We start from the raw sequence: 26965 nt of genomic DNA, 5'->3' as shown, positions 1-26965 counted from the left end.
GCATAGCACAGTTGGGCGAGGCGTTTTAACTGCCCGGCCTTTGTCAAGTTACCCTGTTACATTATAGTCCTAGCTGTCTTTACTGAAACTGTTTCCACTAGAAGAAACCAGTGCAGTCAAGATTTATCATAATAAGGAAAATCTGTACAGACCTGAGGAGAGCGTTCTGGTAACCCACAACTTTAATGTCGAGAGTTAAAGAAACGTCCATCGCGTCACTACTTAAGTATTACAGGATGATAATTTGATTGATCATAGAGAATCGATTACACTTTCGCCTACTCGCAGATAAGAGTATCCCCATCCATGTTCATGAATATTAATAATAATAGCAATAATTGGTTCACGGGAAGAGAAAGGCACAGTATCCGTCACACTTGCTCTGTGGACATCTGAACCGCGCCGTAAGGGAATAAGGTTTAGATTTCCGGTCTCGGGGCCGGAGTCTCCATCGGGTAGCGGACAGTATGCGGTCCGTCACGGCTCCAGAATAGGAGTGTCTGGAGCACGTTTTACTTTACTAAAAGTTCCACAGCGACTGCTCGCGTTAAAGGAATAGTGCTGCTAAAGTAACTGATACATCAAGTAGTAAGGGTTAAGATGTACTTCATCCGCAGACAAACGAGACAGCAGGGAAGGCTCTTCACGGTGTTCGTGGCCGGCTAGCGTGCGGACGATCGTATTTGGTCGTTCTTGATATCGGCTTGGGATTGACGGTCACTGATGCCCTTCCTAACGAAGATATACAGCTAGAAGCAAAATGAAAGGGAACACGGTAGTGCATGGTCTCCGCGCTTTGCAAAGCGCTTCCACCGACAAGCGAGAAAAATCAACGGTAAATTCGCATGCAATTATTAAGCTTAGTCGGCTGCTCTTTCCGAGCATGCGCCTAGTGCCACCCACTCTCTTCTGTTGGTGGCAGCGCTTTGCGAAATGTCACGCGCTGCCGTGTTCCCTTTTATATTGCTTCTAGCTGTACGCTGACGTTGCAATAATGCAAAGCAAAATGACAACGAAAATATTTTGCTTAAACTACCCTGCGGAAATAGCGGCGTTCGCATCGGCATTGTGAGCGAAAATTATGGCACGCCGCTGGGATCAACGTTACTAGAACTAGTAACGTTGGCTGGGATTTGGCAGTTTGTAGGTAACTTTGCCGGGCATTCATTGGTCGGTGCTTTCTTGACGTCAGAACGCTGCATGGCAAGACCGAGTTGAACTTAGATGACGCCACTGCAATTAGAGGATGAGAGGGAATTAGAGCCTTCCTGTAATGTCGAATCCCGACATACGTCCCCGCTACGCTTATACAACGCATGCATGCTTGTACGGATTGGTCAAATCAGGGCCGGATATCTATGCAACTATGGATTTTCCCATAACGTGGTATCTTAGGACTGTGTGCTGATGGTTAGGTTAGATATATTAGTGGTCGAATTCAGCGATTATTGAATTAGCGAAATGCAAAGTGAATATACGCGAACGATGATCCCCAAGAGGAAGTATAGGCGGGAACAAATAAAGCTTCGTTGTACCCTTAAAGACGGAGCTGAATTATATGTATTCCTTTATTTTTTTTTTTATGAGAAGGCGCTTGAGACAACAGCAAGGTGAACCTTGATGCTCTTAAGGAAAAGAATTCTGAACTCAATCCTGTTATTTCTACTGCTCTATATAATATAGTCGCATGCTGTGTGTTTAGCGGTCCGCCGACGGATGAGGAGGCAACGAGACATGGAAGCGGAAGAGCAGCGGGATGAATTTCTTCCTTTCTGTACGCTATGCCGCCAGAGGCGACAAGCAAGCCCGGGATCGACCGCTCTTTCTGTAGGGCCCGTTTTTTCTTCGGATCGGTAACACGCCTTTCTGCTCATTGGTCGGCGGGGCGAGAGTTGCCGGACGCAATCGGAAACAGCCCACGTCACAGCACACCAGGACCTCTATATCAACATCGAGTTTAGGACTCCTTGAACCTCGATGCTGTCTTGAAGTGAGCCATGGGTCGCTGACATTAGTGGGTTATCACACAGTATGGCGTAGAGTCCCAGCTGACATATGTACAGCTTATGTTGTCTGTGCTCTGAAAGAACTATGTTGGAAGAATTCGTGGCATGGCGGCATGGCGCAGTTTATAGCGTTTGGGGACCGAAATGTTCATGTAGGTTAGAGTTCTTAGTAGCTCTGGCTAGGTGGTGTGGGCAGCGCTAAACTCACTGCAGTTAAGTAAAGCTGAAATCTGGGCGATGTAATGTTGATGTAATGCTTGGGGTTTTTTCTGTATTTCCCTTATGCCATCTTTCAATATTGATAGTAAGCGCTTGTCTCGGCCCACTCCCACAACATTTTGTTCGGCCTTGTCCCACCTTTTTTGCGCTGTTCCCCAGTATAAGTGCAGTTATTTCACTACTTCTACTGTTTTTGAGCTCAGACTAATAAGCATGATGCTTTGTTATGCGTGACGTCGATGGACTCCGCTAAATGAGCGTGAACGATTGGTCAAGTTTTCTATTTCCTCCTCTGCTCTCCTTTCTCGCTCCTTACTACGTTGGATTCGACTCCGCTTGACTGAAATGCGTACCCTTCATGTATTTTCACTATAGTCCTGTCATAGTTCCTGCGCGTTTAAATCACACGAAGCTAGTAGAAAACACATCACTCGGTTCCATCAAGTAGATAAGTGACAGAATAGCTGGAATAAAGCAGGAAAGCCTACAACGCTACTGACCCCCTCCCCCCCTCCCCTCCCCTCCTTTTTTTTTTTTTTTTGCCCATTGCCTTGAAACGTGCTTCAGAAAGACAATCACGCAGCAAAAACTCTGAACAAGAAAACAATCGGTGAGTGCAGCCTCAGAATGAACAATTGAGAAGGGCTGGGGTATGAGGAATATATTTAGTGCGTCTTCAATACCATTATTCGTCACGGCGAGAGAACAAGAAAACCGCTTGATCCTCTTTTTTTTTTTTTCTGTAGAGCTTTAGCCTACAAGCCTTGTTTTGCGCGCTTTGAATATTTGGCTGTGGTCCAAGAACCTCCATATACTGCTCTTATTCCCATGGACTTTGAAGGCTGTCTATTGCCCCCTAGGCATCGGAGTTTTCTTTCTTTTTTTTCGCTTGCCTGCTTTTTTACTGAGCTCACGCTTGAAGCGAACAAAACACTCTTTCATCATAAATTTACCCCGCCGTAAGCTAGCTGGTATGCAGATTAATACTGTGTGCTGCTTTCATTACATGCACCGCCTCTGACCTCTGTTTAAGAGCTTTAGCTTAACGTTATTGCACCGTGCGCAAGGGAACCAAATCAAACAGGTGCTGTAGTAGGGGTCTCCGCCTGAATGTATCGACACGAAGCAAAAGATTGCGGAACCAGAACACGCATATCACTGAAATATAAAGTTTCTCTGACAATATGTCTACGCGGGGTGTGACATTCTTTCCAGAGAAACAAACTTTCGAAATTTTGCAATTGGTACTTTAAAGCGTATATAAAGGTCTGTGTTTTTGTATATTTATAAAACCTCAAGCCGGAGTCATAAGGCTCACACCGCGACGTACTCTGCAAAGAGCAATGTGGGCACTCATTGCGCATCGGTCCGAAGAAATTAGATACCCTATTTATCTGTAGTGCTAGTGTTCTTCAGATACACGATGCTCGGTTGGTTTATGTCTTAGTTGTGCAATAAAAGTTCCGCTATTTTAATGTGGGGCTTCCGGGCTGTGTTTGTTTCACGCGTTGTCGGCCTTTCTTTCGCTGAATTCTATTCCACAGTCATTTTTTTTTTTGTTCCCTAGCGCTCTTGTTATAATCCAATAACATTGTCGTTACGAGCCAGGACAGGAAAAATACATCTCCAATATTCCTGTAATTAGTCATATCCTGTGCTAGCTACAGATGCGTTATCCCCACAGACTTCCTAATCTCATCCGTCCATCTGAGTTTCTGCCGTCCCGTTCTACGCTTATTCTATCTCGTAATCCATTAGTTACCGCTAACCACAATCAGTTATCTTGTATTAGTATTATATGACCAGCCCATGACAATTTCTTCCTCTTGATTTTTATAGAATGTCGGTAGCTGGAGTTTGTGCTCTGACCCATTTCATTCTCTTTCTTTCTTTTAACGTCATAGTTCTCATTTTCCTTTTCACAACACTTTGCGCGGTCATCTTCTTAGGTCAGTACCTCTGATGACATTTCCGCCGCGTAGGAGAACGCAAGTAAGGTATAAATGTTATATATTTTCCTGTGGGCAGATATTGGCAACCTGCTATTGATCAGCAGACTCTGCCTGTCAAATGAATACGCCTATTTTTGCAGCCCTTCTTATTTTACCCTCGTGGTCTGGATCAGTGGTCAATAGCTGGTTTAAGTCGGTGCCGTCTTATAACACGTCAAGCGCTTCGCTGCCTATTGTAAGGATTGGAAAAAGGTGTCTTCTTCGAACTTGTTGAGCAATACTTTCGATTTTTCGTAATAACATGTTACACTGAAGGGGCTCTTAAGTACGTTAATTTGCGCCAACTCCTCATCGCTAATGGGTAGCGGTGCATGACGGGTTATCCGCGTACTTCTTTTAGAGGGTCAGGAGGCATTCTTTAATGGCTACTGGAGACATTTTCCTGATCGCCTACGTGCCAGGTTACCTCACATAAAGCATTCTTTATAGGACTTATTGTTTCGAAGCGACTCAGGATATGAATGCTGCCATAGAGAGGGTGGAAAAGGTGGAACTAAAGCACACAAAACACTCGCGCCCTCAAGTACACAAGTATAGGTGTTCAAAGTATGCATACTGGAACTGTGTAATTGAAAAAAATTGACAAATTGTTTACGCCACGTGACGCCGGAGCCGTGTCAACCTAGGGGCGACATAATACATGCAGCGAATAAAGGGTAAGTTTACGTCGGATACCAGCAGCACTGGTCGATGATCAGCGCGTCGGAGGGGAATTTCTGCATACACGTCCTCACAAACACCAGATATTGAGCGCAGTGGAGTGCTGAAGGAAGGAATAATTATCCCCTCATATGCATGAAACCCGCCGTGGTGGTGCAGAGGTTAGGGCACTCCACTTCTGTGCCCAAGAGTGCGGAATCGAATTCCTGCTGCGGCGACCGCCTTTCGATTGAGGCTAAAAGCAAGGCACCCGTGTGCTGTGGGGTGTCAGTGCACGTTAAAGATCCCCAGATGGTCGACATTTCCAGAGCCCTTCACTACGGCGTCTCTCATAGTCCAAGTCTCTTTGGGATGTTAAACCCCACAAACCAGACGAAACCTCATATGAATGATTATGCGTCACTGTTCTTGGGCCTTTGGCGTGCTGATATCCTCCACGCGTTGCCCCGATGCGCAAATAACCATTGCTGCGAAAAGCTCTGGCGTCGCTGACAGTCTTCGGCTTCCGTATGTTAACATCTTATATATAGGTAATGAATGCGTAGCATAGGTTTGCGTAATCCTACTTCCTCCTATAGGTTGTATTCACTGTCGGCTGCTATCTAGCCCACGCTGAGGACAACGGGCAGAATGAAACCGTTTTCCGCTTCCGGTCCGCCATATAGCCTCGGCCGTCGCCGCGTCTTCGTTTCGTTCGGGTAGTGGGGAGCGTTGGGGGATCTAAGAAGCTGTGAACCCTATAATTTGCTGCAGTAAAGGTGAATTGCGCTGTCTACGTCTATTGTCTAAGAATTAAAAAAAAAAGACGTTCAGCTGAGCGGAAGAGATGAGACGCGCGGTGTGCGGCTTAATGCAGGCATATCGTAGCATGCATAGAAACATGCGGAACTAGTGTCCGTCAAAGTATCAAAATAGCATACTACACTAGTGAATTCAATCGGGGAAGCAGAAATCACGCACATAAGATTGTGAAAGAGCAGCGTTTCGAATTGCGTTGACTTGTTACGCGCATCGAGAGAGCAGAAGCTTCCCTGCCTTTTGAACATTTCACACATCCGCATCCTCAGAAAGAGCATATTTCCGCATTTTTAAGACACCGCACCTGAAGGGTGACTCGGCACAGCGCTAACCGATGATCGAGATTTTAGCGGTTTCAAAAGCTATAGTTTCAACAGAGATCCTTACTTTTCCACGGACAATTAAGATGCCATTCATTTCTTCAACAGCGGCTCCTGAAGGAAGCCGCTCGTCAGATAATTGTGGGCTTCGAGCGACTTCTTCGCCTTCAGTTGCCCACGAGTAACGTAGCTGGTAGCGTTAATCAAATAATTCTTGATGTCCGAAAGCCCAAATTTCGGCACAAGCTCTACATCAAAGCACATTTCATCACTTTCAAATAGCAGATGATCAATGCAACCGCACAATTTGATTGTCTTCGTAGCGCTTTTTCCCCGTAGGATCCATGCATTCCGCGTTAGCACATGGACGAAATAGGGTCTTGTTCATCATACTGCGAACCTAGTCGCCTTTGAAGCGCGGTCCGCCCGTACGCATCAAGCATTCATACGGGCATGGAGGGTATAAAGGAGGCTATCACAGGGCAGGAAAAAATAGAGCAGTGCGCTAGGGGAGAGCCTTGCGCGGGCGCGCTTTTGTCCAGATTTGCTGTAAGTTGTGTGCGGCGTCACCTGCACTTTTTATTCCTCCATGCATGCGCTTTTACTGTCCCCCTCGAATTTGATATAATATGCAGACGGTTTCGTGCTGTGCAGGCTATCACACTTACTCAGTGCCAACTTCATAAACACGCTACTTTCACCCACTGGAGAAGAACCATCCGGACAGATCCCCTGTGCTCGCGGTACGTTTAGCAGCGTAAGTAAGCACGCTAAAGCACCAAACGAAAGCGACGAATACCTTCTAGCTATCGCAGTGTACCAATTAGCGCTTGCTATTATTTTTACGTGACTGTAGCTAACAGACATACCACTGCGCGCAGTACCAGCATCGGTCAAGGATGATCGGGGTACTGAGCAGTGTGACGCCTGTTCGTGCCTAATTCGCTGCGGACAAATTAGTCCCTGAAATTGTTTTCTTTGTTTTCTACGGCGTTTCAGCGCAATACATGTTACGTTGTGCATGCTTGGGCACCAAGGGGAAGGCTGGAAAGCTTTCGATAGGCAAATACAAACAAATTATGCTTTATCATGAAGAATTGGAACTGTGAAAGCGCTGCTCACGGACTGAAGCAAAGTAGCGGAATCACTGACGTAGATGCACGTCGACAGTGTGCCAGAGTGTTCTGGTACTTTATAGTCAGGTCATGTCGGATCGCAAGAGCACTTTGCGATTTAGTCTGTCGTGTGAGTCCACCAGACATGAACTCGACATGCGATGAGCGGACAGCGTGCCCGATCGCTGTGACCACAAACATGGCCGACGACGCTCTCCCCTCTTTGCTTTCATGGTTGTCAACAGCCTGCATACCATGCGGTGACGTCCTGTGAAACGAATCTATAGAATGCTCGAAACAGCCATTAAGGCAAATAAGTATCTATCAAAATCAGCGAGAACGTGCTGGCTTCTTTGCATAGCACGACGATGTGGGGAGAAGTCATGTGAGACATGACTTGCATTAGCAGATTTCCGCTGCCTATCTTGGTACTCTACTTTCACCTCGAAGAATGACTCCAAACAACGCAACACAGGTTTGGCTTAAATGACCCCCTCCGCCCTTTCTATTTGTCTCTTCCGTTAAAGCACATCGGAGCTATAAATGTACCATGTCTGTGCCCCTATGTCAATATTTTCATGCATCCCCAATGAGTGGGGTGGCGTGATGGGTGACAGTTGAGCCCTGCTGAGGCAGTCAGCTCTGTTCTCCTGATCTCTGAATAATACTGCTCTGTTGTACTTTCAATACGTGCTTGTTTATTTAATTATACTCTATTTTCTGTCTCTAAACATCTGAACTCCTCTTTCATGAGAGATTAGCAACCAGGTCGTGAAAAAAAATTTTGAGAAACTAAGACTTAATAGCGATAACGCGAAAGGCTTTGGGGCTGGTTCTACTGTAGTGTTTATTTCACAGAACCCCTCCGATCACACAGTGCAGGACAGCGGCTCGGAGACAACGGATGTTCCGAGACAACGAACATGCTGCAAGAAATTAAGTCGACGCAAAACCAAACAGGATAGAAGGAATGTGAAAACCAGAAGAAAATTGAATGATCTTAAAAGGCCTTACAGATCCATCGAGGGCGTAGCTGCTAGAAGTATGGTCCGATGCCAGTTATCTGGAAAAAGGTGGCGTTGCAGTTCGTAATATAGTGCATTTCCCCGTTCCACTCATCGCCATGAAAGTAGGTGAGCCTTCGAATGCTAAAAATGCGATTGAACGTCATGGCCTTCACTTGTTTGGAGAGGCTAGCTGCTAGTACTCATGAAAAGCCTATATCTAATCTGAAGTTCAATTTGCTAACCAATAATAAAGAATATTCATTATTTTTTATACCATTCATCGTTGGCTGTCGCGGTTAACAAACGGTATGTCAGTACTTGTGTGCAAATAGTTTATTGAAATCTGTTGTTATTAGTTGACGCCATATTTAACTCCAAAACACTGAATTATTTTTAAAAGCAGATAAAGAAATTAATCGGCGCGTTGGACCGCGAGATACGTATATATCAGTGCATGCCAAAATAATATTTGTTCTTGCACATCCTCGAGGGCTTAATGGTCTGAACATTACGTGAGTGTGCGAAATGTGATATAGGTTACTTCCCCATAGCTTGATGAACGTTGCTTGAGTATGAGAATAAAACGTGTTTTAGGAATTATTTGCTTTCAAACATTGCTCCCTGTAGCTATTTCCGGCTCTGAAGTTATCCCGAGGTGTTTCATGCCTTGTATTGCGGCTACATTATGTTTTACTGAGACTGGCAACCGCGTCCGAAACGCAGGGACTAGGTAAGGAAAGATCGTACGAATATCATTTTCTAGCTCCTCTTGGAAACCATCATAGTGCATAGAAAGTTAGAAGGCCCAAATTCTGAAGCTCAAATAAGCCAACTGCTCGTGCTCACATTTCCATATGATGCATACCATATTTATCTTAAAGTAAGTTGAGCTACAAGCAAAATCCTGCTTTGACATTAAAATTTAGAGATGATTTAGTTAACCGCCATACGCGCTGCGACGACCGTCAAGCAAAAATAATCCCATCGGGTTTGGAAGGCTAAAGTGTAAGGGAAAGCATAGGAAAGAAAGGTTGCCTAATAAGTCCTAATGAGTCCTTTAACGTGCAAAAATTCTACCGCGCTTTTTTACGCGCTTGAAGAAGCAAGTAGGTCGATGCTAATCTGTGTTCAGCACAGCCTGCACAACCCTTAGGGCAAGGCGGGGTATTTTGGTGGAATATACTCAATAATATATTTATTTTATGCTTTTACTCTTAGTATATTTCTGAGATTATGGTCTTTTGCATTGACATTTACGCACGTTCTGCTGCCGTATATATGGCTTCTGATGAAAAACGTCGCATGTTAAATCAAACGAAAAATAGAACCGTGGCTCCATAGCATTAAAATATCCTTGAAAAGCCAACAAATTGGAAACTATATGAAAAGGAAAAAAAAAAAACTAAAACCCTTTCGGTGAAAGCGACTTCAATAAGTGCTCTAACGACCCCTAAGCTGCACCTATTTTAGTGCCTTAATGGCCACACCACTAATTAGCATAACTAGGGTTTGTGGCCACTCTCTTCAAACTATGTTTGGCAGCTTTTTCAACTGATAACCTGTTTATATTTACTACATGCAAGATTTTCCGCCCATGTAAGCTTCTTATAGGTATTCAAAGCCATTAACGACACATTGCCTAATTTTGACATAAACATATGTACAGGACAAGTAATACTTACGTTTCGACGCAAGAAAACCACAAAATGTACGGTAGAGACGCAAATAAACCTTAACTGACGCTCCGGAATTCCAAGAAAAGACAAAGATCAGGTCTCTTTTGCCTACGTAACGAAATGTCGGTGCATTGCGCCTCAGGCCCACCCGACCGATCGCTGTGGTGGCGGACGAGCTGGAGTTAGCAGACGCTTCTGCGGCACTAACGTCTTCATAGGCATACTTCTTTCAACTGAAGCTGATATGATCACGAGTGGGCCACAGGTGAAATTGAAAGATTGAATGATTGAATCAATCAATCATGACCAACACAAAATAATAATGAGAATTGCGTCAGAATTGCTTAAAGGAAGCACTGCAGCATCATGTGGTGTACATGGTAAGGGAATAAACAGCACAGGTATCATATTCTGGAAACACGTGCGTATGATCTATAAGAAAGTAAAAAAAGAACGCCGATTGTAATGCCTTATAATATCAAATCTGAGCGTAGCACTCCAGGAGTTAAGGCTACAGAGTTAATTAAATGACCCTTTCTCTAGAAAATCTGGCGTTGTCAGCACTGTGATGACGCGCATGACTCTGGCACGTCAGGGTTGGCAAGTCGCGTGGGTGGCAGGCACGGAGGTGGTACTGGCTACCATTTGAGTTTGCAGTTCGTGGTGCTCCCTTGTTAAGAGACGATGCAAAAGCTTTAATGGCTCCATCAATTCTGCGATGTGTTTCGTATAGACTATCGTTCACGTGCACGTCATTTGCTGCCCGCTAAATAATAACCGCTTATGTGCTCCCTCTGTTATTTTACACACATTCATAGCATGCAATCGTAAGTAATCGATTCCTATATGTAAAAGACCATTCGATATGACGATAGCTATATAATACACCGCTTTGACCAAATTTCTGCGCGAACGGGCCTGGGTGGCATGGGAGCAGCGTGTCTAACTCCAGATACAAGAGTCCCCATGTGTTCTATTCTCATCTCAAAGTAGCAACCCGAGATCTCGTGACGTCACACAACCCGTGACCAATCAGCGCCCGGTCATGTCTCCCGCCAATAACCAGGTGCCAGGGGCTGATTCATGACTTTTTCTCACATGGCTCACCGCCACCGCCGCAATTTGCACCTCCACGTTACATCGTACACTTCCCCCATTATCTTTTGCGCCTCTGCCTACTCAACCTCAAGTGCATGCCCATCCTTCTGCTTTCATTTTTATCCTTTTGCGGGTAACATTCTGGTGCCTTCGCCTTGCCTTCTGTTTTCACGGTAAACAAGCTTTGTCTTCTTGTCGCAGCGCTGTCCTCATGTTGGGTTCTTCAGCCCTCGACATAGCTCCCTCCTTACACGGTAACCACACTGCGGGCTCTTCCCGTGGTAGTCACCTTTCGATTGCGCCATTCCTCCGTTTTCGCCTCGCAGGACAAGATACTAAAGCACTGTTTGCCTCTCACACTATCTCACTGTGCCCTCCCCACTTAAATGCGGGAAAGGGATTTTCACCTCTCCAGCACACTCTGCTACCTGCTAGTCATTTCAGGTAGCGCTTCGCCAAGCTAAAACCCTACAACCTGCCTCGGCTGGCAGTGGCATAATACGCCGATGACATGACCCCTACACGACGCGTGATCGAGCGAAGAACGCCTAAGAGCTGCCCTCCAAATAAGGAGATGATAGGTGTTGGACATTTCAAACTCGCAGCAAAACTAGGTCTGTTTTCGCAGTCCCCGTTTATCCAGTGGAAAACAAAGGTCTGCTATTTAATTTGGCCTAGGATGTCTCCGTTGGTCCCTGGTCGTGGTATTATGGTCTTTATTTTTATTAGAGAAGCGGGCACAACGAGGTCAGTTGTCGCTTACTGTGCGTCGCAAGCGAAGCGGTACTATTGCTTTTCCTTGTCCTTTCGTGGATTAACCGGACAATCTACGATTTGGAGGGCAGTTAATGCGTCTTGTCTTCTTTTGCAACAAGAGTAGATTTTGCACTAGAGCGACTGATTGGGCTAGTTGGTAAATATTCATATCAACGGAGCAGCGCCGACGGACGACGTAAGAAAAACGGGCAAGAAACAAGGTGCTTTTTTTTTTTTTTTTTTTTTTTTGTAGGCGGAGTTTGTAGTATACTCCATGAGCCAGTGTGCACGCCAGTCTTCGTTGCTTGTCGCAAACGGGGACATGTGTCGGTCTGCTTTCCCACGCACATTTCTGACGCACTGCTCCCTTCCTTTCCTGCCCTTTTTATTGCTCCACAGTTCTTCCCGGACGGTTTCTCATGGCCGGCCTTCTTCTCTCGGGAACATCAATCAGCTAAGCGCCGCCCTGAAGTGAAAGTGTGTTAGACTTCTTTGCGGATTACATCCTTGCACATTCTGTACCAACATCGGCTGCACAACACAGCGCAAACAAAAGGTAAGATTCGATATGGCTTCTATCGCGAACTTAAAGCCAGGATGTCCTGAGATTTGGCGCATTCCTGGTCCGGCCTCTTGTCTATAACATAATCCAAAAGATGAAACAGGACGCAGAAGTGCAATATGCCCATCAGTTAACCAGGTCTATCCGTAATGGGACATTAGGATGGCTGTACCTAGTCTGGCATGTTGAGAGTTCACGTGTTTTTGAAAGTCGAAAAATAAAAAAAAAAAATGTCACCCTCCGAATGTCGAGGTATATAGCGCAAGAGTGGGTCATTAAACGAAAGGAGGCTGTTATATTCAGAGAAATTTAACCAGATTGGTCCTAAGTCGAAACACTAGAATATGCTAGGTATTGCATCTTTTGGCGCACGCCGGGTCTGAGTTGCCAGCCCACGTTACAAGTGCACCTTTAGTCCATGATAATAATTTTGCATAGTAGAACTTTCGACTATCCAGAGGTACCTTTGAAGCTCACAACCTTAAAAAAGAGAGCGAAAAAAAAAAAAAGGCCGAGGTTTTCCCCTTAAAAGATGCCTTTGAGTTTAGGGTCCCTGTAAGTGTTCCGCTATACAGCCCTCCTCCCTCCTCCCCTCCCCCGAAAAAAAGTAATAACCAACCTTGTTGCCTTAAGCCTTTAGATCAAGGTTCAACCTTGTTTCGAGCTCACAGGGATTTCTTTAAAATATACTACACAGATGTTTATCTATAGTCATGCACAATGTACAAAGCGCGCAAAGTTAAGCAGCGGGAGGCATGTTGTAGTAATACCTCCGAACGAAGTTAAGCTTAGGTGAAATGGGACAGCTGTGTGCTGCTGGCCCCGTTCCGTAATGTGACAACGGCAGAGCGACTTCCTGCATATGCTTCTTTTCGAAAGGCTGATTTGCCCATCCGCATTTTTTTCCCGTATCAGTGACTGAAGCATCGAACGAAACTTTTGCGTGCTCCTATCGCTGTCCAGCCATACGAGGACGCATAACACGTGCAGGGGAACATTTAATGTGGACCCCTTCTTTCTACAACTGTCAAATTTAGGTTTGTTACCCCGGTTTAACGTTATTATATGCGTGGTCATCATGGCTTCCTGCGAAAAGAGGTTTGTGACTACCATTAATAATTAAATGCCTAATTTGAAGCTTATTACAAAATAATGGACATTTTACGGGATGCTCTAGAGCCTTCGTTCGCTGAAAAGTACGGCGTCACAACAAAACACTTTTTTGGGGGTCAAAGGGTCGATTTTATTGCGCTTTCGTTGCGAGGCGCCTCAAAGAAAACAAAACCACTCTTCCGAAAAAGGGAACGTGGTTTGAGAAGGGAATTGACACGATGCCCCTTTGAATGAAATTTTGGATTGGCGTCCTCTTCGCCATTGCGTAGTGTCCGTTCAGTATGATAGTTTAGAGGTTTTATTAACCACCGGTTAATTGCATCTATGCATTGCATCACAGCAAGACTAGGGCAAAATCATGACCACTAATTAGCACTACTAGCTAGTACTATTACTTCTACTGTTTTGTACTACTGAGTAGCACTCCTATTTCATGGTCTTAAACTTACTACTTAGCAGAACTGGTTATTACAAATTGTTAGCGCAACAAATTAAGGTTATTTCATACAATGTATAGCGTCCGAATGCCAGTACTATCTCATCAACGTTTAGGGATACTCAACGGTCCTCTAATTTAGTTGAGAATTATTACACTGAATGAAAGTATACTTTTTCAGCAGCTTACGAATTGCTAAATATTAGAAACAACGTACTGACCCTGCAATTTCTAGAAAATATTATTGTCGTCCGAGACACGGAAGTTTCTTTCCGCTGCTAAAAATCATTTGTTTTACAATTGGCGGTTCTTGTGCGACCGTGATGTGGAATTTAGAAACGTGTTATGGAAGTATCACATGCATGACTTAAAGGGACAGAACACTGGCCAAAATGTGTCATGAGATTATGGTGGAGATGAAACGATCTAGCCTCGTATAGTACTGATCGAGCAGTACAATATCAAAGAAAAGAGGCTTTACAATTTTAATTTGCCATTGAAAATCGCATAAAAACAACAGAGGCGCTATCTAGCGGAGAAACCCTAGTACTTTCAGTGTAGACTTCCACGTGATTACATGCAAGCAAAATATCGCTGATTTTCGTGACTGCACATTGTTCTTTTTTCTTCTAGGAGTGCTTGCCAAAATTTATTATATTTTGAGCTCTCTTCAGTGCGCCCTTAAAAAAAAAAAACACCCCTGCCACTAGATGGCGCCACAGTGTTTGCAATTTCTTGAATGAAGCAATGACAGTGCCCACAAAAATTTTCGTGGACGAGGGCGTGCGTGATTGTGCCGTAACAGCATGGAGTGTGAAACTGAAAAAGACGTTACTCGACGCAAACAATGTCTGATTACTGCCTGGCGAGTGAAAGTTATATTTGTTTTCGGTACGTCTTTTTTGTCGACCACCAGTCGTCATAACGGTCGCTGCTCATGGTTTCCAGCATCGGACTACATAAAAACGGACGCACGCATTGATCGAAAAATTCCCGGTAAAAATTTCCTACAGCAATTCTAGCAAAACCGTTATGCAATCGAACATTTTAAACATCAATCTTTCCACTGCGGCAAAATTTCAGTGTTCTGTCCCTTTAAGCTAGCGAAGGACGTTGGGCAACGAAAATAGAATTGTTGGCCTTTGGTACTTTGCACTTACTCGAAAAGGCCTTGTTTGATCGCGGTATGAATTAGTTTGTGTTTTGGTTTTGCTTTGAAGCCGTAAATTTGGTTGCGATATTTTCAAAAGCCATTGACACAATTACTCAAAACAGACAGAGTTTAAATATCCTCTTTCACACACAATTTAAACAGAAGAATTGCCGAGTGACATAAACAATTGAACACTCGTTAACATACAGACACTATGAAAATCATGCAAAATTACTATAGCATAAAAAATGATTAACTATACAACAAAATTCAAGGAAAAGTCTTCAGTAAAATCAGCTTATAAATGTTGCTGTTTTATAAACATTGATTTCTATGTAACTTGGCTTAACTATGTTGGAGAAATCACGTAAATGCAATGCTGTGATGTAATGCTCTACCTTTATCCCAGACATCATATCATGGTATGTCGCATTGCGCCTAATTTATTGCTGGAAAAAGTATGCGAAAGATTGGGCCATCTCTGGCTATACCATGTAATATCTATATAATTGCTTTAGCACAGAGGAAATCTGTCGCATTCGAGAGAGTTCATCTAAAGCATTTGTCACCACATGTAGTCGTGTCGCCTTTACAAATTTCCCCAAGATGAACAATAGCACACAATGACAAGAATTAAAATTATTTCCAGCAAGTACATGTGGCGCGTTATCATAATCTGAGCATGGAATAAAAATGTGATGCCTTGGGCAGCAATTTCTGAGTCTTTCGAGGCCGACGAAGCAAACAACGGCAGCCCGGCTACCATGGCGAGCGTCCGCCTGCCGGTCGATAATTTGGACTCGGCTTTCCTGACAAATGGCCCTCATGGGGCAGGCGACGTCCCTGTAACGCAAGGAGCCCCGGTATTCCGTGCCCGGAAGACTCGTGTCAAGGTCGTCAGGCTTCTGTTCCCGTTATGTGTCGCTAAGCAGCGAGGGTGAACCTTCGAGATGCCTGGCGTTGCTAGTCGCACTTCATCTGCGCAACTGCATGTAAATTTTGATCGTAATTCACTAGCTGACTACGCGTTCAGAGACCACGGCAAAGTGTTCCATAAAATATTTTATACATTAATATTATTCAAACGACACCAGCTTGCCGTAGACCTCGATATAATAATTTGGCTTGAAGCTTTGCTTAGAAACCGTGAACAGTTTGCATCAGTCAACAACCTCACTTGGTCCAGGTGTTTTTCACGGTTTTCTTTAAAGGGCAGTGATTTATTATTAATTTTAAAAAAATTGCGTTCTTTGATATTCGCGGGCTGCTCGGTTCTCGCGTGGCGGTGATATTTGGAACTATTCTGCCGTGAGTACCTACGTCACAAGTACCAAGAGTTACAGGTCACGACAGGCTGCCATTGGCTGAAGCCGCGACGGCCACTGCATCACGGGCACACTTCCGGTAGCTGTGAAAGTCGTCTGCTTGAGTTCTGCATTCATTGCATGCATGAACCCGAGCTTGGCGCTTCGGTTCGCGATGTTAACCGACAAGGTGGTGGCGTCCGACTGAAAGTGCGCGTCGGTGCAGGAGTCCGAAAAGAGCGCCAACTGGTCCGATTCAACACCGTAGCGTTTAAATAGGCAGCATCAACCTTCGTGCGAGTCTTGTAATTCGTAGTCCGATCTCATATGTGCGGCATGTTACTAATTAAATGGAACGTGTGTCAAAAAAGGTCAGCCCACAGCTTCATCGCCAAAGTACACAAATTCGCACCGCTTATGTGCAGCACAGATGCCGCCATGTTACCGCTGAGATGCCGTCCGCGGTAGCTGCGGCCGACGGCACTCCGGTTGTGCGCTGCTCCCTGGTCGATGCTAGGCCTTGTTTCTTCTGCATCGAAGCCACGGCGGACGGCGTTTTGGAATAGCCCGCTTCGCTGCGTCTCTAGCGTAGCGGCTCGCATGCTTCTGTGCGCGATTCTTGCCTGTAGCTGTGGAAGTTGGCGACGACACGCTCTGCCGAACAGCACGTGGTGAGCTGCTTTGCTGATGTTTTGCGCCGTCAGTTTTAACTCGGACGATGCGTACACATGAGATAAAACACGCGTGCACGTTACGCATTGGCACTTCCTAAATGATGTGCGAAAGGACTTCGAAAAAAACAACAACAAAACAACAACACTACACTACCTTTTTTGTTAATCTCAATTCTTAAGATTCACGGACGAATAATCCGTGCTCACCTGTAATCTGATATCCAAACTCTGCATCGATCATCACTCCGTACTCTCGTCGGTGATACGCGTATACATTCTATTCGTATTGCACCAGAAGAGATTCCTCTCGCCGACCATAATGAAAGCACTACTGGCTTAAAACGACGACGACATGTTTGCACGCGGGCAACTCGCACGCTCAATCATCTGCCAGAATCCATGCAGAGTCAATGCTATGGCGTTCAACTGCACGAGGGGTCACCGGCCGCCGTTGGTCAAACCGCAGAAGACGGTACCAAACCTATTGACATCGGAGACTGACCCCGGCAGCGCCAGAGAGGAAAGTGGTCTTGTAGAAAGCCATGCTCGGCAGGAGTGCAAGCTAATTTACGCTGAATGGGACAGGGATAAGAAGTAAAGCGCTCCTCCGCGGCGGCCGCCGGTGTGTGTGTGGACAGCGGCCTGCCCACCTGCGGGTATGCGCTCGCGAACGACCCGAGTCGTTCCGACTACTGTCGCATACAATTCCCAGAGGTCAAGAAACTGAACAAAGCAGCGGCCGAGGAAGACACCAGACAAATTTGAAAGCCACGCAAACGCAGACGGGACGTGAAAGGTGAATCATAATGCGTGGGCGACTCGTGAAAACAGGCGCGGCAACCGGAAGTTTGACTACCGAGCGTCACCCGATGACGCTTCGTGGGCGGGGCTAGCGGGGTGGAGTTCCCGAGCTGTTCTCTTCTTTTTTTTTCTGGTGTCTTCGAGTGCTGAGTGGAGGTATGTGGAGGGGAGAGAGGAGGAGCGCCATTTTTAATCGCCGGTATCTCCGGTGTCATTGAAGCGAGCTGAAAAATTCTTGTGGTGAATTGACTTGTGAGGGATTACCTATCTCTCGACCGATTTATTTTACCTCATTTTAGGCATTTCATAACCCCTTTAAGGCTCCTTGCTTGGTCCGCCCAGCTATTTTCTTGACATACTTTAACGACCTAGCTTTCTAGGTTTCTCCTCACATTCACCTATTCGCAGACGACCGCGATTCTCTTTATGAAAATAAAAGCGATAGTGATACACCTATTCTTCAATCTGACCTCAATCGGACCTTCAATCTCACCTGAAACTGATGTAAGTCAAAGCTAAAGCACTTCAATGTTAACAAATGGAAATTGAGGCGTATTTGTCGAGTGACTAATAAGCTGTCTTCGCACTAACTTAATTACATTTTTCTAAACTTTGTACACTCATACCTACCCAAGTTGCAGGGGTGACATCTAGTTTTGAAACACCGTATTTAAAAGTTTGAAACCAGAAATTTACTCGGAAGCCAAAACTAGCCAAGTCGCTTGGGGACTTTTGCCAGTTATTTTGCTGCTGTGTTGAATGCTGAGCCAGCTGGATAACACATTACAAACTACCGATTTTACTTAGCGTCAAGCTTTGTATTGTTATTATGGTGAGTACCGTTCACGACTTTTGCTCACGAAAACAAACGTGTAAGCAATCAAGCCAAGACGATCCACTTTGTGGCGTTGCCATGCCAGCGAAACAACGCCAGTTGTCAGGCATAGAGACTGCTCAGTCACCGAGCCAAACGAAAAGAAAACAACGTATACATCATCAACTGTTTGTGCTGAAGGTTAGATGACGCAAAGCGAAAGCTCCGTGTACCATTTATAGGCATGAGCATGCCCAAAAACATGCTAACAAAGACAGTCACATTGAAGCGGGTGACCTCGACGCAGCAAACTTTTCAACGCTAGTTCCCCATCGTACGTGTGAGCCTGAAACCGTAAACTCAAAATGTCGTGTACGGTGACCAATCGTAAGCGAGAGCTCGTTCTCGGCTATCGTATAGGGCATGCGCAGTGTACATCACGATATTTTTGGCGTGCACTATTTCTCTGCGTGTGTTTGTTTACGCTATACTAAGTGTATCTAATGTTTCTTCATTCTTACCACTGGGAAGAACTTATTTCACCTGCACAGTACATGTCGTCGTGCAAGGATCACAAGGTCGGAATTCTTTTTGAGAAAGGAAACCTGCTTTAAGCCTTTTTTACCCTGGGCATATGACGGATGGTATCAACCTGCTTCACCACTGGTACTAATTAATGATATTTCAATAATGGGCTAGACAACACTAGATAACCAGCAAACTTACTTAAAATTTGGCTCATATTGCCGTTCTATTGTACCCTTCGTGTAACCACTCTCCTGTGTAGTTCCGCATGTACGTGAAAGTATTTAAAATAATGAATAATTAATGTGCTCGTTATCCTATTGCACTAACACGATGCCGGCAATATGCGTACTTACTGTTTTTCTGTCCTCGTCTGTTTTTTTTTTATACAAATATATGCGCGTGAACTTTATTTACATAATTTTCTGAAGCGTTGAACATTAACTCGAGAGCATGCATTAAAGGCCATGTTCATCAAAACTTCTGTCGACAGAGTATGTGTTGTTGGAGTCGGTGCATCACGCCCAGGTGGTAGGTGGCAGGTAGTTCAGTAAAACACGTTGTTGGGCTAGTTGGTGCATTGCATGAAGTAAGACTAACCGGCCAAGAAGACGCACACAGGAAAAATCGACACAGAAAGAAAGAGGAGAAAGAAAGAGGCCTCTTTCTTTCTGTGTCGATTTTTCCTGTGTGCGTCTTCTTGGCCGGTTAGCCTTACTTCATGTGGCAGGTAGCATTCCTGGGATTAGTTGGCGAGTTGTATGAAGTGATGAGACGACACTTTATGATAGAGCTGGCAGGAGCTGCCACCCCAATTCAGCTCCTTCGAGAAGGGAAGATGAGATGGAAATCCAACTCACCGGATACCTTGCATTCCGAAACAGACACGCTAATGCTAAGTCGCGCAGGAGCGTTCGTATACGGCTTTGTTAAAGTGGGAATTAATATGTATACCTCGTGCTGACTTTTACATAATGTGGGATCTTGCGACTCTGTGCTGATCAGTCTACACCACAAAATAAAAGAACCAATTATTGAGTCACTGATTAATCGAGCAGCATGTAGGCGAAAGAGAATTCTCAAGGGAAGCCACAGGCGGAAGTCATTATCGCTGTCTAGTCATACCTGTAAAGGAGGAGCTTAAGTTTTCCCACTATGTTTTTTTTTTTTATTCAGCGGCTCAGCGACATTCGGGTGGAACGGGGAAAAGCAGAGGGTTTTTATAATTGCACTCACAGTGAATGTTCAGCTGCAATTAGAGCCACAGGAGTTCGAGAGAATAGCTTGATGGGAACCTAAATATCCGGGCCTTAGACGAAAGGATCCGTCGCCATTTTCTCAATTTGCCATCGACTCTGGCTGGCAGTCATACATGGCCTTGCTGAGAATTCTGCACTGAACGAGATTTCCCTGAATCGCCTTCGTTAAAGGAAGCCGGCCAAGTTAATGAAGTAGGGAACGAAGTTTGTCTCCGCGGATTCACTGCCATCTGTGAAGCACATGCATGTGACTGACTGAGTCGTCCAGCTATGGCTCTGGTTGGTTCAGTCGAATGAAGGTATGCAATGCGCACGGTTTCGTCTAAGCAAGGGCTAAAGGGGGTAAACGAGAACGATATATTTTCAGAATGCCGTTCTCTTCAGAAGCCGATGGGAGCAATTTCAGCTGGTAACAGTCTTTGCATAGTATTTTTGACGACAGCAAGTTGGCAGCGCTGAAATCCGGTTTATCATGCCATGGGGGGTACAAAAGCTACAAAATGAAAACAGGTCGGTTTCTTGTCAGCGGCTTTTTTTTCTCAACTACCCACACGATGCGATAAGGTGGCTCCCCGGAGCTGTCGTTAGGAAGGCTAAAATAAGTACCAGTGGAAAATAAATGTCCCAGCCTATAGTGATCAAGTGAAGATGAATTTAGGCGAGGATATGATTAGTGTTAGCTGTTAATAAACACGCGTGTGTTCAAGCACCATAGGAGAACATATGTTTCAACAGTGCTAAGACAGGTTTCTCCGATATAGCTTAAGGAAAAAAATTCAGGGTTTGCTACCTTAAAGATACGTTGCATTATACGTGCTGCAAGGTTGACAGGACCATCACACGAAAGCAGCAAGCAGCCAATCACGGAAATCACAAGGAAGAGTGCCCGCTTTGGTACTATAAAGCTTTCGCCACTCGCCCCAAGCACTGGTTAACCACCGGCTGAGGTATGCAGTCAGTGCCGAGGTCTGCTCACTGCCAATGGTCCGGTCTCTTCCCAAGGTCGCTAGAAATCTGCAGCTACGTCACCGAACAGTAGTGGTTAATACCAGAGGGTCATCTGAATCCGAAATACAAAACTGATATTGAATTTTTACAAAATGCATCCCCCTGCTGTCATAGACGTTTTGAATAACGTAAATATGCCAACCAAAAAGTGTCCTTTCAAAGAGTTCCTTTGTAGGAGAGGAATTTCATTATGTAGTCTGATGGTCGGTGCCATTAAAAATGCTTCCGACGTTAGTGGCTAAAAGCACAATTTCACTCCTCGCAATTGTGGGAGTAAGGTACCTGAGGGGATGGAAGAGGTCCGATGATAAACTCGTCCAAAAACCAGTTTGAACTGTAATATAACAAAACTACGCTGAATTATGGCCGAACTCATTCAGAAGGAGGAGGAAGAGGAGAGAAAGAAAGAAATTAGGAAAGGAAGATAGATAGGGAAGGTAAACATGGGAAGAAACAGGTTCGCTCCTCTCCACTGGGCGAAAAAAGAAAGAATGTTTTTTTTTTTTTTGTTTTTTTTTTTTTGGGGGGGGGGGAGGTTAACGTCCGAAAGCGACTCAGGCTATGAGAGACGCCGTCCTCCAATTTCGTCCGCCACTACGGCGCAAATTTCGACCATCCGCAAATTTCGACCATCCGCAAATTTCGACCACCTGGAATTCTTTAACGTGCACTGACATCGCACAGCACACGGACGCCTTGCTTTTCGCCTCCATCGAAAAGCGGCCGCCGAGGCCGGAATCGATCCCGCATTCTTGGGAGCAGTAGTCGAGCGCCGTAACCACTGCGCCACACCGGCGGGGTAAAGAAAGAAGGCATATAAAGGTGAAGGAGTAGAGAAAGAGTAAGAAGAGAGAAGTCCAGAGGCGAAAAGCGCACTTAAATGTCACAGCTTGTCGTGCAAGCCATACGCTCTCAGGAAACGGAGCAGTGCCTGGCAGACCTTCCTGCGGATGATCGCCGTGGCCACTATCCGATCATCTTCCTTTCCCTCATCGGGCGTGGGCCAATGTTCTCGAGTTCATTCGGTTAAAGGTTATCTTGAGGCACTGTATTAAAGACAGTCAAGAAGAATATGTGAGATGGGCTCCTCTGCCGTAGATGTCGCACGTAGAGTTATCAGCCATGCCGATAACAAATTTGTAGTGGTTTGTACAGGCAGCACCAAGACACAAGAAACACGGCAAAGTTCCTTCATGTCGTGGTAGGCCGGGTGAAAACTGGAGCTTCAGATCAGGGTTTAGGGATTGTAGACATCGGCTTGAAGGCTGACCGGAATTTCATGAGGCCACCCACTCAGAAGTGCTCAGTCGAGTAATGCACACAAACCTTTATCACTGTTTGCGAACTGTTTATTTTATTCCATGAACTCAGAGGGTTATGTGGTTATTGGGCACGGAATTAAAACGCACCCAGCAGTCGCAACAAATTCCGCTGAATGTTAGCAGCTTTAATGTGTTGAATGTTGATGATAACTGGTAGTGCAATCGGGTGGCGTGACAATAGACTACTGTACGTCTGTGGCGCTACCATCCGCCGGTACTGAACTTGATGTCTTTATTCTGAACCGAGAGCAATAAAAAAAAAAAAACTGCATGAAAACAAGAGTGCTTATCATGCTTATTCTGATGCCTGTTTTGAATATTCAGTGTGGGTTCAGAGCTTTTAGTCCTTTTTTTTTATTTCATTTTGTTAAGCATGCTTTTGGGACTAGGTATGATGACGTTAAGACGTCCTGAAAATTTTAAATCGTTTATGAAATTATTATAAAGGTAAAAAAAAAACAAAGCTTAACGTTTCCTTCGCCATTGGAACTTAGGTCTTCGGGCAGCCTCAATAAGCGGCCGGCGCCTAGGCACCGCGTGCCTCACTTCGCTTTCGCCGCTGCCTCGGCGGTTTTCAATTTGACTGCCGTTGGGATGGCGGCGTGATGTATGCCCGTCGACTTGCATTTAGCCCTTCTCTGACAGCCCTTGCAGGCGCACAGCGGAGTTGTCGGGAACTATTAATTTTCATTTGACGCTTCATAGCCCCCTCGGGAGGCTGTGCAGAGTTAACGCCGCCGTGTATACTGCAACCGCGCCAGAAGGCATTGCTGAGCCAGACAACTCCAACCAATGGCCTGCGTGACTCGAAGAACAAGCCGCGTCTGCAGCTGGTCGAGCTAATCGCGATTTTTCTTCGTTCAGTCTAAGTGCTTGTTTCAGTGCGCGCCTTCACTTTTTCTTCTTTTGCCCTCTTTCCGGGTGTGGACAAATGAATCTACACCTACAGCTCCTTCCTCGTGGCTTGCTGGCTTCTCCTTGTGTGGTTCAGCAGCTAACCTAAACAGCGGATGTCGTTGGAGACACTTGACTTGATGCAGTGAAGAGTCCTTTCGTCTTCATCACAAGGCGGGTGTTCCCAGCAGTGGCAGATTGTGTTCTCCGCCGAGCGTAATTAATGAAGGCCTCTTTAGCGGTATAGCGCACACACTGCGTCGTGAACGTATGCGGCGAAAAGGCTATATCTACACCATTCAAACTGACGTTAACTGCTCGGCGTGATTCATGATATGTACTATTTGTATTGCGTTTATTGTTGACTTTAAGTGGCATGTTTAAAATAAACCACAAGAGTTGGAGATTCGCAGTTTGTGCTATGTTTGCCCCCCCCCCCCCCCCCCCCCCCCCCTTGTCGATTTATAGGTATCGACAAAGAGCAGTGAATCTTAAAAAATCTTACACACTTTGAAGCTGCACGGGATAAGAAAACAATAACGATGAGCGATAAGACTCGGGCGAGAACATTGATAAGGGTTGTACGATGTCTTCATTGTGTACTGTGCAGATAGTTTACTGTTGGATGGTTTACTCTCTTTCGATGGGAATGTGGTGATTACACTCTAAACAGAGAATTGATGTATACGCCGCTCGTTTTTTTTTTCTTTTTTTTTTTCTTTGCAGTATAACGTTATGCTTGCTTTCTTATAAATGGGGTTTTTGAAACAATGGCAATAGTCTGTAAAAGGTGTTTTCAGAAAGGAATATATAAAACGAATATTAATTGTTCCATGCTCCTGCTTACCCGCTGGGAACTGTTCCGTGGCGTGCATTTCCGGCAGTTTGAAAGGCTTATTTGGCTACAAATCCCACAGTGTCGCTCTCGAATGCGTTTTGACTTCTAGGTTTTATTCCAGATTTTCACATTTTGTTTTACTTTCTATGTCCTTCAAATTATTTTGTTTTCGGCCAAGCAAATGCACACATAAAAATCTATATTTGCCCCTCCCCCGCGCCCTCCTCCACTCCAATACATGGCTGACTCTCTTATGTGCGTATATGCCATCTGTTGTTAGGTCAGTAGTCGTAGCAAGCACAGTTACACTCACCGGGTGGTCGGTTGCGCCGATGGCGTAGTTGTTTAAGGCAATGCTAGCTTATCAAATCTGCAAATAATAATGCCAAGCTAATCGTTTCGCGCTGCGGCGGCGTCCAAACCAACTCGCGGCCATAATATATTTATAATTTATTCAGCCTCAACTAAAGTGTCAAACATAGTTAGGGCAAGACAAAGAATGGAAGATCGGCGTATCGTAGAACGCGGCATTCGGTTCTAGTACACTAATAAGGCTGCCGTTACCGCGCACTGCCATTTAATTATGCCTTGTGCGCTGAGATCGGTTCATAAGCAGTGGATGCACGCATGGAATGAATGCAAGACCACTATGATATAATTATTTTCGGTCTATATTTTAATCCGTCCGTCTGTCTCACCGGTTCTTGCGACAGTAACGTCTCAGGATAATCCAATACTCAAATAGAAAGCCAGAATGAATTAGAATTCCTGTGAAATATTAATGCATTTAATTATATTTATTAATTACAATGCGTCTTGTCATCATACGCAAACGCCAATAAGTCCCGCAGTTAACAGACTGATAGACGCATAAATTCATAGTGTTTGAAACGTGCCTATTAGTCATATGCTCAGTGATCGATATTTAAAAAAACAACGCCTCTTCTTTTTTTTTAGAAATCCTTCGTAAGCCAGTCAAATCATCACCTTATAAATGTACCCTAGATGCGTGATAAGAACGTGGGCTGTAATTTTTCTTGCAGCGTTCCGCTAAACCGAGACAGCTTTTGGTTCCCCTGCTCTCTCTGTATTGCTCCCACCAGAAAACTCACGCGATATTATCTAGCAATACGATGACACCCAGCACATCCTCTATCCAGTTAGCCAGCAGACGTTTATTGAAGGGGGGGATAGTTTAGAAGGAATTTCACATTCTACTATAATAGACAAAATGAGTAGTAATGAATGCCTAGGCAAGTTTAAGTAATATTAAATGCATTTTGTGGAGATCACTTTGCCTAAATACCAAAATGCGAGTAAAATGTTAAACCGAGAAACTAGAATAATGACCAGATGTATATTGCTGTCTTAATGCTCCGTATAAGCTAACATATGTATATTGCATCTCTTCGGATAACACGCTGCCTGAAATAGAATATCTAACATTGAAAATACTCGAGTGTTGTCGGGGGATGTTTTAGCAGCGATTTGTTGAATGATGAAGCAGTAACCGCAGGGGTAAAAAATTATGCGCCATTTTGACTTGACACAATTATGCAAGATGAGAGGTTTTAGAAATTTGGCAGACACCGCTCCCCTGCACAGTGGACTCTCGGCTGGAAAGTTATGAAAGACGGTTGTTATTAGCTTCTTCATAGGTTTATGCGGCTTTTTAAGTCACCCTGAGAACCTCGAAAATTTGTTAGTTTCTTTTTAATTCGATTTTGCTGTCTCTTTCTTGCGGTAGCGTTAAAGGTCACAATCACCAGAAAATCCGGCTGGCTTCGGGCTGTCATCGTCACCCTCCTGCGCTAAAAATCTCGAGTAAGCCTTTGTCAAGTGGTAGTTGGCATACCGGCGCCATAAAAGAACATCACACGAGAAAACAGCGAACGCTAAATGACAAGCTATATGCCAGTGACGTTTGGAATCAGAGATAGCTGCTTTCGTTTCGCTATGCCGGAATGACACTCCAACGAGCTTTCAAATGGGTATTTCTAACCTTCGATATTTCGAACCACACTGTCAAATAAGAAATTATAGAAAGGGGCCTCACCTTTGATGTTGACTGCCTAAATGTCGCATTATTTTATGCCACCCAAAAATGAAAATGATACTTAATTATAGTTATTTATCGCCCACATATCAAGCCGTTCTTAAACAGCTCTTAAACGGGATATCTATTGGAGTCCCTTTTCTAAGACAGTTCATATTGTAGACCTTGTAATTTTCCTCCGTCAGCCAGTGTCACCGAAATGAAATGAGCTGAAAAAAAAAAAAGAAAACGTTCCGGCCTTAATTGGATTTTGGCCGACTGGAACAGATAACCTTCGCTGGCTACTGCATTAGAGCTGCGCCATCGCCGCGTCTCGAACAGCCCCATCCCGCCCATGGTTCAATTCTATTCAGACGTCTTATTAAGAAGCGGAAAGAGCAAAGTTTTTGTACCCACCCCCCGCTCGCCAAGCTTTCAATTCTGTTGAGACATTAAATCATACCCTTTTCTTTTAATTAATAAACAGAAACAACAATCGCTAACTCCACATTCTGCTGCGGTATGCTTTGTCCTTTATCCTCCGCTGTTATAACTATAAC

At 44.8% G+C, this 26965-nt stretch overlaps 1 protein-coding gene across 1 annotated transcript in view; it reads right to left on the bottom strand.

Annotated features, from left to right (window-relative positions):
* The window catches only part of LOC146191422 (uncharacterized), a 48486-nt gene extending 22031 nt beyond the window's left edge, over positions 1–26455 (bottom strand). Inside the window, exons 1-2 of the mRNA XM_084600325.1 lie at positions 26427–26455; positions 19910–20055 (exon numbers count right to left, since the gene is read on the bottom strand). Of these exons, the coding sequence (XP_084456451.1) occupies positions 19910–20055; positions 26427–26455 (175 nt within the window). The remainder of the gene's footprint in view (positions 1–19909; positions 20056–26426) is intronic.
* Between the last annotated feature and the right edge of the window lie 510 nt (positions 26456–26965).

This window comes from Amblyomma maculatum, chromosome 4, assembly GCF_055883805.1.
Source record: "Amblyomma maculatum isolate TAMU_Amacu chromosome 4, ASM5588380v1, whole genome shotgun sequence".
Lineage (NCBI taxonomy): Eukaryota > Metazoa > Arthropoda > Arachnida > Ixodida > Ixodidae > Amblyomma > Amblyomma maculatum.
The sequence above is the reverse complement of the archived record's forward strand: the minus strand, read 5'-3'. Positions and strand labels throughout refer to the sequence as shown.